The 16145-nt window shown below is 39.9% G+C and overlaps 1 protein-coding gene across 1 annotated transcript in view; it reads left to right on the top strand.

Annotated features, from left to right (window-relative positions):
• Window positions 1-9953, top strand: part of WDR64 (WD repeat domain 64) — a 52864-nt gene extending 42911 nt beyond the window's left edge. Inside the window, exons 23-28 of the mRNA XM_090263392.1 lie at window positions 1174-1283; window positions 4915-5103; window positions 6335-6440; window positions 7484-7564; window positions 8376-8489; window positions 9870-9953. Of these exons, the coding sequence (XP_090119518.1) occupies window positions 1174-1283; window positions 4915-5103; window positions 6335-6440; window positions 7484-7564; window positions 8376-8489; window positions 9870-9953 (684 nt within the window). The remainder of the gene's footprint in view (window positions 1-1173; window positions 1284-4914; window positions 5104-6334; window positions 6441-7483; window positions 7565-8375; window positions 8490-9869) is intronic.
• The last annotated feature ends 6192 nt before the right edge of the window (window positions 9954-16145 follow it).

Genomic DNA, 16145 nt, shown 5'->3' with positions numbered 1-16145 from the left:
TAGGAGAACACAGATTTCACCCTGAGCCTCTAAGGAGAACCACAGGGTATTAACTCAAAGGGCCAAGTAATTCCTGAGGAATTGTGCCCAGCCTTTCTCAACACTGAAACCAGGAAGACCCCACGGGAGACCTCTATGGCCACACAAATATTCCTAAGTAGATGACCCAGGGAGAAGCAAGGTCTTGGCCTGTGTTCATCGATGGTAGAAGGAGCACACTCGGTAAAAATGGGAGTGCAGAGCAAGCTCCTCAGCTGACACCCTAGTTCATACAACTTAGAAGCATTTTCTGTGGCCCGTTTAGGTGTAAACTTGAGAAGAAGCCACATCCTGAAGGAGCATGCAAATCAAGCATCATGGTGTCTTTGAAAGAGAATGAGCTGGGCTAGTTAATTCCTTGTGGTATATAGTTGTTATATATAATCCCCACCACCACCACCACCACCCCCCAAAAAAACAGAAGAGAACAAAATAACCAGGACTATATCTGGATAAAATTGAAAGTAGACCAATCTCCTCTTTAGTCTCCACCTTTCAACTCTTCCTCCTGCTTCTGATTAGATTCACTCTGGGTTCCCCTAAAACCTTTAACCTAAGGCTACTCTACTCTTTCATTCAGCCATGCAGCAACTTTCAACTAAAAGAATTGCTAATAAGATACTTTCTCTTCCAGGGATCTGTGTAGATTAACAAATATCTAAAAATGAAATTTTGGGGCCCTGACTTGTGCGGCTCAGTTGGCTGGAGCATTGTCTCATAACGAATAGGTCGCGTGTTCAATTCCAGTCAGGGTACATACCCAGGTTGTGGGTTCGATCCCCAGTAATGGTGCATACAACTCCTGGTCGGGGCATGTATGGAAGGCAACCAATCGATGTTTCTCTCGCACATCGATGTGTGTGTCTCTCTCTCCCTTCCTCTTTCTGTAAAAGGAATGATAAAAGGTTCTCAGGTTAGGATAAAAATGATAATAATAATAAAATAAAAATGGAAACTTTGGTACCTTAAAAGTCAGATAAGAGCTAACTGGGGTGGGACATAGTCCCCCTTGCACATATCACCAGACCGTTCACTCGTAACGTGGGCTCTTCAATGATTAATAGTTTTGCTTAAGATTGAATGCTGGTCAGCCCATTCTTATTCCAAGGCGTATGCTTTATTTCTGCCACCTAGAAATTCAGGCAGCTGCTTGCCTGGCGCGCTCACTCCTTAGAAACCCTCCAGGCGATCTACGCAGAAGACAAACAAATGGTGCTCACCGCCTCCATCGATGGCTCCGTAAGGTACGGACGGTCACAGTGTGAATTTGGGGTTTTGAGTTTGAGAGGAGAAGATATCAAGCTACAGTTTAAGTGCATACCCTAAATGCAATTTTGATTAACTGATTAAAATAAATAAACAAATAGAAGTGGCCCGGAACAGCTTTGGGAAGATGGCCATTGACTTGAAATTCTTTTCCACATCCATGGAAATGAGAGGCCATGCTCATGTGTGTTAGAAGAATACTAAATACTTTCAATAAGCGTTTGTGTAGACTGATTTCAAAGAAGTAAGCAAGATGGATAGCTCAGAGAGATATGCCCGAGCCCAGGGAAGACCACCAGACCATCAGGCATTAAAAAGTCAAAGGAAAGAAAATTAACATTGAGAAGAGTGAAAGTGAGCTCATAGTTTCCATGACAATGGGTTTGATTTTGCAAAGCCTACTTTGTTTTTCTTTCATGGCTGCCTCGCCTGGTTCAGAAGGGTTAGCACAGTGCTGTAACTGGAGAAAACTGGGATGATGTACACTGGGACTATAGTCACTTACATTTTCTAGAGAGCTTCGCTTCAGGATTAGCCTTCCTATTTTTATTAAGGTATAATCTACATATAACATTAGTTATAGATATACAACCTAATGACACGATATTGTGAAATGATCACCACAGTAAGTCTAGTTAACATCAGATCTAGTTGACATCCATCACCATGTATAGTTACAAAAACTTTTTGTCTTGTGATGAGGACTTTGAAGACATATTCTCTTAGCAAATTTTAAATATACAATATAATGTTATTAACTATAATCATCATGATGTACTAAGTCTACTTGTTTTTAATTGCCTTGTAATGTTAAATATACATACACAAAATGCTAAAAACATAAATATATATATATACATATGAATAGAAAAGAAATGTCATGATATTTATTGAGACGAATTGTTGCATATTAAAATGTCTTAAAATTATGGTAATGAATTATCCTCTTATGGGAAGAAAGTTAGATAACATCATAGAGGTAGAGAGGCTTCAAAGTATATTAGAGAGTTTAAAATAAATAAAAGAATTTCCAACTATTACCACTTGGAGTCAAGGGAAACAAAACCAAAAATAAACAAATGGGACTACATCAAACTACACAATACAACACACAGATAATGTCTTATAGAACTGTACCCTTGAAACTTATATAATTGTATTAACCAATGTCACCCCAATAAATTCAATAAAAATAAAATAAAAAGCGCTGGCACAGCAAAGGAAACCATCAACAAAACAAAAATATAGCTAACCGAATGAGACAGATATTGAATTATAACGTTGTACACCTGAAATTTATATAATGTTGTTAAAAGTAAAGAATTTAACTAAAAGGGATGTGTGGGGAATGGGTTTCAGGGCAGCAGAGTGGGAGTGCAGAGACCGGTGAGGGGTCTTTGGTGAATATATTGACCTGGGCTGGGGAAGAGGCTGCAGTGCTGGAGGTACATATTTTGGATTGGAGAACTATCTAGAATGTAAAATCCTGATGCAAACTTTATCTGAAAGAGAAGGTAAGTGATAGATATCAAGAATGGCTCCTGGCATATACAACTAGCCATTCATTGAGAGAGGAGTCACTAAAAGAGGAAAGTATTTAGAGTGTAAAGGGATGAAGGAAACTTTTAGAAATGTTGAGTTCAAGTTCAATTTTTGGAGGTAAGGTCCTATTTTGGGGAAAACAGAGCCACTTCCTCCGTAAGAATGAGGAAAAATTAAGAACGTGATATTACATTATTCAGATGTCTCTTACAACTCTGTCCCTTGGATCTCTGTTCCAGCTTATTTTCAGCTACCTGTAATCAGAAATGTTAACTGGGGATTGTAATACATACACACACACACACACACACACACACATGCACACACATACATCACATGTGTGCACACCTCTGTTGTTACAAGCAGTCCCTGTTAAAACCAGGTACCCTTGACATGGAGAAATTACTTCTATGATTCCTTCAAGTGAATATCTTCCTAGATACTCAGCTGTAAACCAAGTTCTATTGATTGCTATCTCAGAATACACTGCTCTTTATAATTAAGCCACATCCTTTTGCTTATAACAAGCTGCCACTTTCTAAAGGAGTAAGCAGTCTAACACTCCAGATTTGTTCATCAAAAAGATTGTAATTTTATAATAGGAAAAAGCATAATAAGGCTTAGCTCTGGGACTCAGGGTAGAAGGAGCTGAGCATTCACAGCTGGGACCCAGGACGTCAGGCTGAGCGGCAAGATCAGTGATCGGGGAGAGTTCTACATAGAACAGGAGATGTCACAAACCAAGGAGACCAAAAGTTAGTGCCGTCCTGGCCTCCACAGCATAAATTTAGAGTTATCCCAAATTAGTCCCGCATCCCTCTAAATACTGTGTTGGAAGGACTGGTCCGTTTCACCTTAGTAGTGGTGCTGGCAGGGCCGTGACAGTTATGTGGTGTCAGGGACAGGTATTTAAGGGATGTATGGCGATCATGTTACCGTCTCAGAACACTGTCGGGTGTGAGGAGTCCCAGCTGGGTGCCTCCCCTCCGCCTCTTCTGCTGGAATCTGGGGTACCACTTGGACTTTGTAGAATCTCCTGTTGGTTCATTTCCCTTATCCTTCTCCTGGGTCATTGCCGCAGGCATATGGTGGTTGAATCTATCATTTGCTGCTCTGGGGGTGAAGTCAACATAGAAGGAAGATCTTCCAAATACCACTTTACCTTTCCATTAGACATAGGACACCTGCTCCTGCTCATGACATTCTGTGTACTTTAAACCAGAGATTATCAACCGTTTTAATCTCATGGCACACATAAACTAATTACTAAAATTCTACAGCACACTAAAAAATATGTTTTTGCCAACCTGACCGAAAGAGAGGTACAATTTGACATATTTGCACCAGACAGCTATTATTGCATTGGCTGTTATTTTTTGGACAATCTAAGGGAAAAGGGGTCAGTGCCCCTAACTAAATAGTCAGGTAGTGCATGTTTTAAAAATTCTCGCAACACAGCAATTGAAAATCGCTGCTTTAAACCATGTGGACTGTTTAGAAGGACCTTTTGGAGTGAATAGGAGGTGAAATAGTACATATGGATGAAGAACCAGTTCCTTCACCATCCTATTTCAGAACTCAGTCGTAAAGCTTAGCGTGGCGTTTCCACAGTGGGAGGAATTGTGGCTGGAGTTCGAGAGGACGTGGGTAGTAGCGAAAGCACCAGTAGGTGTCTCCTCCCACGAGTTGTGCTGATGCCGAAACAGAAAGCCAACAGCTGCCACACAGCCCATTCTAAGACCTAATTTAACTAATACACTGTCAGACGTTATGCGTTCTGATTAGCTTAAATGAGCAGTGTTATTCGGGGGAAATCTGTTCCTTATTTTCTGGCTTTAATGAATGGATATCAGCACAGATTCAAATTGACATCTCTCCAAATTGTTGTAGATTAGAATTCTAACTGATGAGAATGTCTGTGTTATAATTAGCTCCATATATTTAATAGGGAGAGTCCTACACTCAAGTTTAAAAATCCCTGATGGACCAATAGAAACCTGATCATTAACAGAATGATTCCTGCTGAATTCCAGTTACTTTACTCTCCCTCCCTTTGCCTTTCCTCAGGCTCTGGCATGCCCTCAATGGTCACTACTGTGGATATTTCGGACAGCGAAGGCCCTTAGACTTATCACAGACAAGTGATTTCATTTTGCCTTGTGATGTTAATGAGTATCCCATAGAAGTAAAAGAAGAAAGCAAGTTCACAGAGAATAAACAAAAATATGAATATCCTCTGGTATTTGACCGGCAAAGGTAAGACCATTGGATTTCCTTTAGAAAGCAGACAAGAATTAAACTATTATGATACCATAATACTGTGCTGGACATGGAGAATTCAAAGGTGAAAAATTCAACATTTTTCATTAATTTTGCAGTCCCATGGAAGGGTGCACAAAAATCTATAATTCAGCATAATAGTGCTGCTAATGACATTAATCCTTAAGATAATCACAGAGGTGCGAGACAGGATTTATCCAAACAAAGAAGACCGAAAAGGCAATTGCCTAAGGAGAGGCACAAAACAGTGAAAGACTGTTATATAGTCTTTCAAGGTTTGGAGACCAGGGAGCAAGTTGGGAGGACACGGTAGAAGATAAAGCAAGAAAAGTCTACAGAGACTAAAGTAAAATGAGCTTTTCTTATGGGCCAACGTAAAGATTTTAAACTTTACTGAAATCACTGTGACAGAATGCACAGGAAGAAAAGCAGGTTGGAAAAAAATGATAGTGTGTATAATTATCGAACCACTAAACTGGACACCTGAAACAAATACAAAATAAAATCAAAAAAGAAAAACAAAAAGAAAAAGATAGTGAGTTTGGTTTTGGATAGGTTGAAGTCTGAAAATCTTGTGAGGATATTTATTGTTTTTAAGTGTTTTTAGCCCTGGCTGGTGTGGCTTGGTGGATTGAGAGCCGGCCTGTGAAGCAAAGGGTCACCGGTTCGATTCCCAGTCAGGGCACATGCCTCGGTTGCAGGCCAGGTCCCCAGTTGGGAACGCATCAGAGGCAACCACACATTGAAGTTTCTCTCTTTCTCTCTCTCCCTCCCTTCCCCTCTCTCTAAAAATCAATAAGTAAATTCTTTAAATGTTTTTAATGCTTAGTTATGAATTTTAAATACGCATAAGTAAGTTTTAACATCAGTGGAAGCTTCCCTGAGTCACACAAATATCAAGCATTGGCTTCGTACCCAAGGTTTTCTCATTCCTACCACACAGTATTGTGTTTCCAATGGCTATTAATGAATTTAACTACAGGGAAAGTTCAGGCCTACTAGAAATCTCTAATTTACCTAGAGGGAAAGCTGGGAAACCAAATGGAATAAGACTTAAGTGCAGAGGTAACATCATTAGGGCTGGCGCCATGGGAGCCAAAGAATTTGGGGACCCAGAGAAAAGGGAATAATGAGTATTTGTTTAGTAGGCAGAGAATAAAATGTGTAGGTATGCACTTACCAGTTTTTCTTGTATCTTTATATGCAGATGGCAGAAAATGAGCTCAATGTCTTTGCTTTTCAAACGTACGCCTGCCAAGGCCTTTGAAGTGGAGCGTGATTTTAAGTTTTTCAAGTCTCTTTCTTCCCCCAAGGTAACTTTTAAAAAAACAAGCAAACAAAAACACTTATCTTTTATTTTTCCGAGTTTCGATGTGTACAATGTATTCACTTTCTATTGCTGCTGTTGCAAATTACCCCACACTAAGAGGTTTGAACAACACGAATTATATTACTGCTCTGTAGGGCAAAAGTCCGACCTGGGTCTCACTGGGCTAAAATTAAGGTATTTCCTGCGCTGTGTTCCTTTTTGGAGGCTCTGAAGGAGAATCTCGCATTTCTTAGCTGGTGGCCCTCTTCCCTCATCTTCAAAACCAGAAACGTTGCGTCTCTGACCGGTCTTCTGTGGTCACATGACTCGGACACAATAGAAAAATTTCTCTGCTTTTATGGAATCCTGTGATGAGATCGGGCCCACCTGGATAATCCATCTTGAAGCCCTTAACCTTAACAACATCTGCAGAGTCCCTTTTTGCCAAGTGAAGCGATATAGTCGCAAGTTGGGAGTGGGGGAAGAGGGCACAGACATCCTTGGTTGCCATTGTTCTGCTCACCAAAAATAATAAATATTTTTTTTTAAGTCATTTAACTGAAACAAGTAAATTTGGGGAAATCTCTCGAAAGGTTTTAAAGCTCTTAAAGCAGTTAAACTCCCCAAATATCACAAGGCTTATCCTCTTCTTAGCACACTTTCATTTTCTCAGTTGCTTGGTAAAATAACACAGGCTTAATGCGAACGTTGCGTTAAAATACCTTTCACTTAAGAATCTCTGATTTTTACCAGCAATCTTGCTTGCCCACTCCTTTCCATTATCAATTATGTATTATTTCTTTATTCACCTTTCTGCTTTCTTTCTGACATACTATCAGTAATAATACAATGATAGTAGATCATACATTTAAGTAGCACCCTACTGCATACATTGTCTTATTTGATCCTTACAGATATTAAACAGGACAAAAACTTGCGTAAGATCATGCAACTAATTAGTGACAGAGTCAGAATTTGACCCCAGGAAATTTGCCTTGTACAGAAGGTGGCCCTTCCATTAAACATTCACTCTCCTCTGTTTTGCAGGTTCAAAAACTTGGCTTGGAAGGTTTCATGGCTGAAAACAGAGAGGCGGGGATTGTCTTTGGCTCTCTGCCTATATATAGGGTGAGTGGACCATTTCTAGGACTAGAGTGCTTGCAGAACAACAGGGACTCCAACATCTCCTTTCTGACCCTGGGCTACCAGGCCAGGCTGGTGAAAACCACAGAACCAGGCTGACTGATGCTTCCATAAACATGCCGTGTTTGAGCCCAGAGAAGTCTGGTTCTGTGTGTCAATGGTCCTGATCACTTGTCTCTGGCATTTCACATGAACGACACTACAGCCACCTGTTTTGAACTTCCCCCTGGCTCTTCATTACCTACAGAATAAAATCCAAACTCTTTTAGCCTGGTTACAAACTTTTCATGATCTAGCCTCTGCTGAAGAGTATGGCCTCATTTCTCCCACATTCTCCCATGTACCCTGTACTCTAGCTATGCCAAATTACTTGCTATTCCTTAAGCTGCACTATTTTACCCGCTTCTGAGACTTTGGCTGTCCCTCTACCCAGAATTCATCCACCCCTTGTTTTCTTCCAAATCCTTACTCATCCTTCAAGACTCCATTGCAGATAACCTCTGTTAAATTAAAGAACTAATTAATTAAGCAAGGATAATACACTGAAGAGGAAATATTTCAACTTCATCTTAACTTATGATTTCTCCTTCTGCTAAACACCTTCATTATAATGGGTACCAAAGGCTTAAGCTACAGATGATGCTAAGAGAGAACTACTAAGAATTAACAGTGGGCAACTATGAAGGGGGTGTGTTTTAAAGCAGTTGAAATTTCTCACTCCCTATCCCCCACCCCTGAATTCACATTACAGAAATAATCACTTGAGTGTGTCTTACTCTTTATCTATGGCTTCCAGGTACAAAGCCCCACTAGTCTAAGATTCCTTCCACTCATTGGTTCAGAGGCTATAAAGGAGCCTTCAGATGGATTTCCAGGAAAGAAAAAGGGAGGTCATGTTCAACATGAAAAAGTAAGTTAGTGTTTAGAATTCCATGGCACATCCCATTTATGTTTGGATTGTTATTGCCTGCACGTAAATGAATGATAGATAACAAACGCAATGATAGCAACAAAAAGCTGCTTTATTTGATTAATATAGAAAACTTGACTGTAATTTTGTTAGCTTATGCCCTTAGTGAGAATATGAATGACTCTTGTTAATCATCAAGTCTACCAATTATTTGAATAAGAATGTTTGGCAATGGAAGAGTTCTTTATAAAACTAGTATCATTTACTTTTAACTTATTAAGTAATGGATAAAACACAGTGGTATAAGTAATCCAAAACTAACAGGTAATCAAGAGTATTTGCTTTGGGTTTTATAATTCATATATTTTTATGCCTCATATTTCTTTCTTTTTTTTTTTTTTTTACCTCATCTGGTATTAAATACACTTTACATTTTCTAAGTACTGTTAAAAAGAAACAACAGACCCAAATGGACTCACTGGGTTAAGCCGAACCAAAACTCAGTAGCTAACCTAACTACAGTCTCGTCTCTCCCAGGACAGGAATTTTAAACTAATCATTTGCTGAATGAAAGAATGAGTTAGAAGGAGGAGGAGAAGGAAGAAAGAAAGATCAGTGCAGTTTAGGAAGTCGCCTCAGCTCTTTTGGCAGATTGATCTAGGGAACGAAGTCTTCCACCTGGTCTTAGGGAGAAAGAGGAGCAGTCACGTGACCTATGAGTGTCCACGCCTAAGGGATCCCTGCATGGTTAAATTTTGACCTTGGGCTTCCCTCTGTCTTTTTCTTTACCTTATAACTCTCCATCTTCTCTTACCTTGATCTTCTTTCTGTCTTTTTCCCCATAATAATGAAATTGATGTGTACTGTAAATATTGGCTGAACATTATTGATAATATTAGATGCTTCTTGATCTGAGTTTTTAAGTCAAATTAGTTTAACATTTTATATTTATGTCTTCCAAAAATATCCAATTCAAAACTTTCATTTCTCATTTGTGGGATCATCAGTTGATTTTATTTTCCTGTAAGTCACAGGACTCAGATGATATTACTATACAATAGCTCTATGCCTTACAGTGACCTACCAAGCTTTGTTTTGTTTTGTTTTAACCAAATCTTTACAAATTGAGTGTCTTGATGAATAACTTACCCAGTCAAGTATTTCTAAAGCTTCTGCTCTTCCAGACACTACTTTCTGGGGCTCCGCCTCCTGTTTTTAATATATTTTACCCTAGAGGCACTCAGGATAGTTAAGTAAATAAATATACTTTCTTTCTAGGAAGATTAAATTTCTGTAAAACTTAGTGGTGCAGCTTGACTCTAGAAAATTGTGTTTGTCATGTAAGGACAGCTATTAACTGATATGTCCTTTATTTTACAGACACAACGGAGGAGAAGTCTGAAAAGAAATTTAGTCCCACATATAAATCTGATTTCTGCCTTCTTCCCAGCCCTCCCCAAATAAGAGAGAAAAATCAGAGCCGGCTGCCGTGGCCTGAGATGCATGTGCCATTGCAAGGTCTGAATGATGTGCCAGTCTTTATTTCAGGATGAAAGTGAGGACCCGCTAGACACTGTCCCCCATATTGGATCCTCAGACCAGCTAATTGATGGAGAGGATTGCTCAGGGAGCTCAGGGGGCCTCAGGTCTGAATGCTAAGCAAGCAGCAAGCAGCCAGGTGGCCAGCTTCTTCCATACACTGAAATCTGTTTAAGGAATAGGCAATGCTTCATGTCTACTGTTAGCAAAATAACAAGGAAACAAAGAAAATCAATTAGTATAAGTGGATCTAAAATAATGTGGTGATCAATAATTAGCTTTCCACCTTCCCAATTGTTCACCCTAATTCATAACCAGAATTATCAAACTGTATGCATTAAGAGGTAAATTACTTGTATGTCATGCTATATGCTATACAAAAGAATTATTATTAAAAAGAAAAATGTGCCCATCAGGCTTCTAGCTGTTTGTCTTCTTTGTTTAGAGAAATGGCATATGGAAGAAAATGTTCAGAGATTCTTAAATAAAGCCAGAAGTTATTTACATTTAGTCTAGAAGTAATTTCAGATAAATACAACTTGAATGATTATCTGAACTTCTGGGTTTATGGCTTATTAATGCTTTTATTAATTGATTTTATTATTTTGACCAAATGATTAATTTCACCAATGGGAACTCGTGCAAAAAATAAAAGCATCTGAGTTTGATCAATAATAAACAAGATTATAAATAAGCCAAAGGCATGAGGAAAGTATCAGATGTGTAGACTGCTAATAGGTTGACCTAGGCCTCTGGGAAATGACTGAAAGCTGGGAGTGATAGAAGCATTCCCCTGTCAAAGGTCAGTCTATTTTCACCAAAGCACCATGCTACTTGGTTAAAAAAAAAATACAAAAAGCTGTGACCTCTGTATTTAATTCTGCCTTTCCACTTTGGAAATGGTTCTATAGTTCTTAAAATGTCAACAACTTCAGAAAACTAAAGAAACTTTTTATTCATATAAGCTTTATTTACACACTTCTTTTTATGTTTATTTCTGGGCATAGACTAATTTTTAATGTGATTTCCCTGCTAATTTCCTTTTAACTTTGTCTTCAAGTATTTTAATTACATAAGAAACTAAATTTCCAAAAGAAAATAGTAAGTGTTAAGGGTTTGTGTGTGTGTTTGTGTGTGTGTGTGTGTGTGTGCAAGATTTTATTTATTTATTCTCAGAGAGACGGGAAAGAAGGGAGAGAAACATCAATGTGCAAGAGAAACGTAGCTCAGTTGCCTCTCGCACGCCCCCAACTGGGGACCTGGCCTGCAACCCAGGCACGTGCCCTGACTGGGAATCAAACCGGTGACCTTTCTGTTCATAGGCTGGCACTCAATCCACTGAGCCACACCAGCCAGAACCTTTTACAAAAATTTTAAAATAATTTGTATAATTTACTCAAACAAAAGAAGAAATGTTAGAAAAAAACAGTGTATTTATGGAACATTAGTATTGTCAATACCTAAGTAAGCCAGAGATTCTTTTTTTTAAATTGAGGTATAATTGACATAAAAAATTATATTCATTTCATGTGTATAAAATAATGATTTGATATTAACACATACTGAGAAATGATCACCACAATAAGTCTAATTACCATCCATCACCATATAGCTACACATTTGTTTCTGGCAATGAGGACCTTTAAGATCTGCTCTCTAAGCAACTTTCAAATATGCAGTATGGTATTATTAGCTATAGTCACTCTGCTGTACATTGCATACCATGACTTACTTATTTTCTAACTGAAGTGTGTATCTTTCAACCTCCTTCACCCATTTTGCCCCAGAAGATTCTTTTTTAAAAAATTCTAAAAGTAAAAAAGAAAATTTTCAAGGAGTTTATGAAAATGATTCCATTGCCTACCTTTGAACCTCAGTTGTAAGTGAAGATAATTTCACCCCTAGGCATAGATTTCCTAAAACGACAATGTTGAATACCCTCCCATGCACGCAACCCCTTTAATATGGCATTTGAGATTCTAAATTACCATTCACCTCCCTTTTTGACTGAATAATTCTCTCAAACCTCTTTTTTTAAAAAGGTTTTGTTTACTTATTTTTAGGGAGAGGGGAAGGGAGGGAGAAAGAGAGGGAGAGAAACATCATGTGTGGTTGCCTCTCGTGCGCCCCCAACTGGGGACCTGGCCCACAACCCAGGCCCATGCACTAACTGGAAATTGAACCAGGGACCCTTTGGTTCACAGGCCGGCATTCAATCCACTGAGCCACGCCAGCCAGGGCATATTGAGGGAATATTTAAAGAGGCACTCATGATGAGCTAATAGCTTAAATTGTTAATCCTTTGCTGAAGAGCAATCTAGCAATATATATGAAGAACATTAAAAATAAAGATAACCCTGGCTGGTGTGGCTCAGTGAATTGAGCACCAGCCTGTGAACCAAAGGATCCCTGGTTCAATTCCCAGTCAGGGCACATGCCTGGGTTGTGGGCCAAGTCCCCAGTCAGGGATGTGGGAGAGGCAACCACACATTGATGTTTCTCTCCCTCTCTTTCTCCCTTCCTTCCCCTCTCTCTAAAAATAAATAAAATCCCCCCCCCTTTTTTTTTAAGAATGAAGAAATATAAGAAAAAATTGCAAGTTGCTCATTGCTTTCAGACGTGGAAATGCTAGGAAAAATATGCACTTTAAAATTGATGAAATATAGTAAAAGCAGCAGAGACAAAAAGAGATGAAGAGATATATCTAGTCTTAATGATATCACTTGACTCATTAGATTTGCCATACCTAAACCCTTAAACTGCTCCCAGGCACAAGAGGGTGTATTACTGTGCTAGAGTTGCTATAACAAAGTACCGCAAATCAAGTGGCTTAAACCTTCAAGTTCTGAAGGAGAGAAGTCCAAAATTCAGATGTCAGCATGGTTGGTTCCTTCTGAGGGCTGTGAGGCGGGCATCTGTTCCAGGCCTTTCTCCCTGGCTTGTAGTTGGCCATGTTCATCTTCACATGGCATCCTCCTTGTGTAAATGTCTGTTTTTAAACATGCCCTCTTTATAAGGACACCAGGCATCTTGGAGTAGGGCCCACCCTCCTAACCTCGTCTTAATTTAATTGCCTCTGTAATAATCCTGTCTCTCAATAAGGTCACATGCTGAGGTTCTGGGGGTTAAGCCTTCAATGTAAATGAGCTTGTTTGTTTTTTTCCTAAGAAAGAGACTTGTTTAAGATACTATTTTTTCCATAGTAGGAAATGAGAACCAACATTCATTCTTTCTGCAACCTGTGTCCTATTTATTCAAATAACACTCACGTTGATAACTTTTTAATTTGACTGTAAAGCAGCTTTGCAAATAGCTGTATTACTCGGAGCTTGCTGAGAGAGAAACTATCAGCAAAGGCCTGAGAGCAGTAAAGAAGTCAGTCATGGACATCTATTGGCAGAGCATTCTAGGGAGAAGGAGCAGCACATGCAAAGGCCTAGGGGTGGGAGTGGCCCTGCAATGTTCAAGGAATGGCAAGGAAGTCAGCGTGGCTAACGTGGAGGAAGCAAGGGCAGGAGCAGCAGGAGTCTGAAGAGACAAGCACAGGAAGTTATAAGAGTGTTCACGAAGCATCGTTAACAATGGCCCAAACCTGGAAGCGGCAAGGTATGTATCAATAGAATGGATACATTTTGATATATTCATATAATACAATTCTACATGGACACAAAAAGGAAGAAAGACTGTAGGTTCTCTCAGTAATATGGGTAAATCTTACAAACACAATGTGAGGTAAAGGAGGCCAAATGCTATAGAATAAAAAATGCTTGAGCCCTGGCCAGTGTGGCTTAGTTGGTTGGAGCATTGTCCTGTAGCTGAAAAGTCGCAGGTTCAATTTCCTGTCAGGGCACATACCTAGGTTGCAAGTTTGATCCTCAGTCCAGGCGTGTGTGTCCTGGGCACAAACGGGAGGCCACTGATCTGTTTCTCGCATCAATGTCTCTCTCTCTCCCTTTCACTCTACCTCCCTCTCTCTCTAAAAGCAATGGAAAAAAAAATGTGTCCTCTGGTGAGGATAAAAATGAAAATAAAAACAAAATAATAATAAAATATTTTAAAACTGTTTGATTCCATTTATATAAACTTTACAAACAAGGCAAAACTAACACATGCAATTAGAAGATGGAATATAGTTACCTTTGAGGAGGAAATAGATATTTTTAATTGAAAAGAGGGCACAAGAAATCTTCTGGAAGGGCTGAGAGGAGGCATGTGGTATGTTCATTTTGTGATCATTCACTTAGCATTTGTACACCTTTCTGGACACAGTATATATATATATATATATATATATATATATTTTTTTTTTTTAAATAAAAAATACACAACAGTGAATGGGAGAATTTGAGAAAGCAAGTACAGACAATTCTTTCAAGAAATCTTACCACAAAGGGAGCTGAGAAATAATGCAATAGCTAAAGGGCTATTTTCTTTTTTTCCCTCTCTCTTTTTTAGTTGTTTGTTTTTTCCTTTTTGTTTCTTTTTTCTTTTTTCTTTTTCCAAAGGGTTATTTTAAAGATGAGAGAAATGACTTTTTTGGAAACTCCACTTAGTCATTTTGACGTGAAAGAGAAACACCTGTCCTGTTATTTACTTAATAATTTTTCTTAAATTGACTAATCCTTAACTTCTTTAAAAGCAAACTCCGTAGTAACACTATAGGTAGCACTTGCCATAATAGAAGTAATTATAAAAATAGAACGAAAACAAGTCACTGAAAATAATGTTAAAATGCAAAAACAGTGCAAGGTAAATCAAAACCAATCTAACTGAGCTGTAAAACCGAACACCTAAAAATGAATCCCTCAGTTAGAAACCCAGAGCTGTTGATGATCAGTTCGGGGCAAAGGGCATTCCGTTCCACGCTTGTCACCACCTCCGCTCGCCTTTCCATCATCACCTTCCCCTTTATTCGTTAAGCATCTCGTTTTTAACATTGTTCACAGAAATGCAACAGAGGAACACAATGAAACACAGTCTCACACCTCTATGGCAACAGGATGCTCAGCGGCCCAGCACCCAAGTTCATCCCCGTTTCATGCCTCCCTGGCTTAGAAGGAAATTCCTGCCCATCTCTGGACGCAGGGCGTATTTTGCAGCCTGGCCTAAGGTTGTTCCCAATTTTTTTTTTTCTTTTCTTTTCTTTTACCACGAACCCCTAAGAAAAGAGGTCTGGAGCGTTATGAGGACTGGAAGCCTGGCCCTAAGTGACCACCCAAGGTCAAAATGGCTTTAAAGACTGTGCACCCTAAGAACCATGTCCATGACTGTTCGGTTGTAAGGCTTCCCCTGGCTCATCTCAAAGATGAACAAAGCCGGAGCCTCCCTGCAGTGGGGAGGGCAGATCTGAATCTGTAACACTATTGCAGCAGGAAAAGGGTCCCAAGTGAACTGAATTCAGCTCCGTTTATACACAGCTGACTTGGGGTAAAAGAGAGAACGAGGGGATGGGGGCTCAGTAGAGTCACGAGGCGAAAAGCTATCAACTTCGGGAGGGAAGAGTGAGCCCCGGCCACTATTGCTGAGCAGCCATTATCGGACTTAGGCTCCTACCCTCCCACGGGAGACAGGGGCCCTTGTCTCAGGGGGTTGGCGGGGACAAGCAGTGAACTCTTTGGGCAGCCTTCAGTTTTCTCACAGACGGACACACATTAAGGGGGTTCAAGTCTTTATAGTCCAAGATGAGGCCTGGTTGAGAAAGAGGCCTTAGAGAAGCCTGGCTAGAATTTGGTCAACAAGAGAACCTTGGTCACTTTTCAGTGAAATTGTTTACCGAGCGCCACCTCTCTCCCTTCCCAAATTCTACGGGAAGGGTCCAAAGACTGTTATAACCCTAGCTGCATCTTCTGCTTCCCTGGGGACCTTTCCTAGGTTTTAAAAATCTCAACCCAGACACGCGCCGCAGCTCTGCATTTAGAAGCTCGGAACTGAGGCTGCAGTTGGGAGAGAACTACAATTCCCAGCGGCCCTGGCGGCAGAAAAATGCTCATCTTCCCGGGCGCCGTTCCCTATTGGCCAGCAGCTCAGCTCCTCCCGCCCCATAAAAGGCTGCAGTGGGGTTCGGCTGACAGCCCGACCCGGAGTCACAGAGCGGCAGTCCAGGGTCGCCTCCTTGGA

This window comes from Furipterus horrens, unplaced genomic scaffold (genome assembly GCF_987537825.1).
Source record: "Furipterus horrens unplaced genomic scaffold, mFurHor1.1.pri manual_scaffold_15, whole genome shotgun sequence".
NCBI lineage: Eukaryota > Metazoa > Chordata > Mammalia > Chiroptera > Furipteridae > Furipterus > Furipterus horrens.
This window is presented reverse-complemented; position numbering and strand designations above follow the sequence as displayed.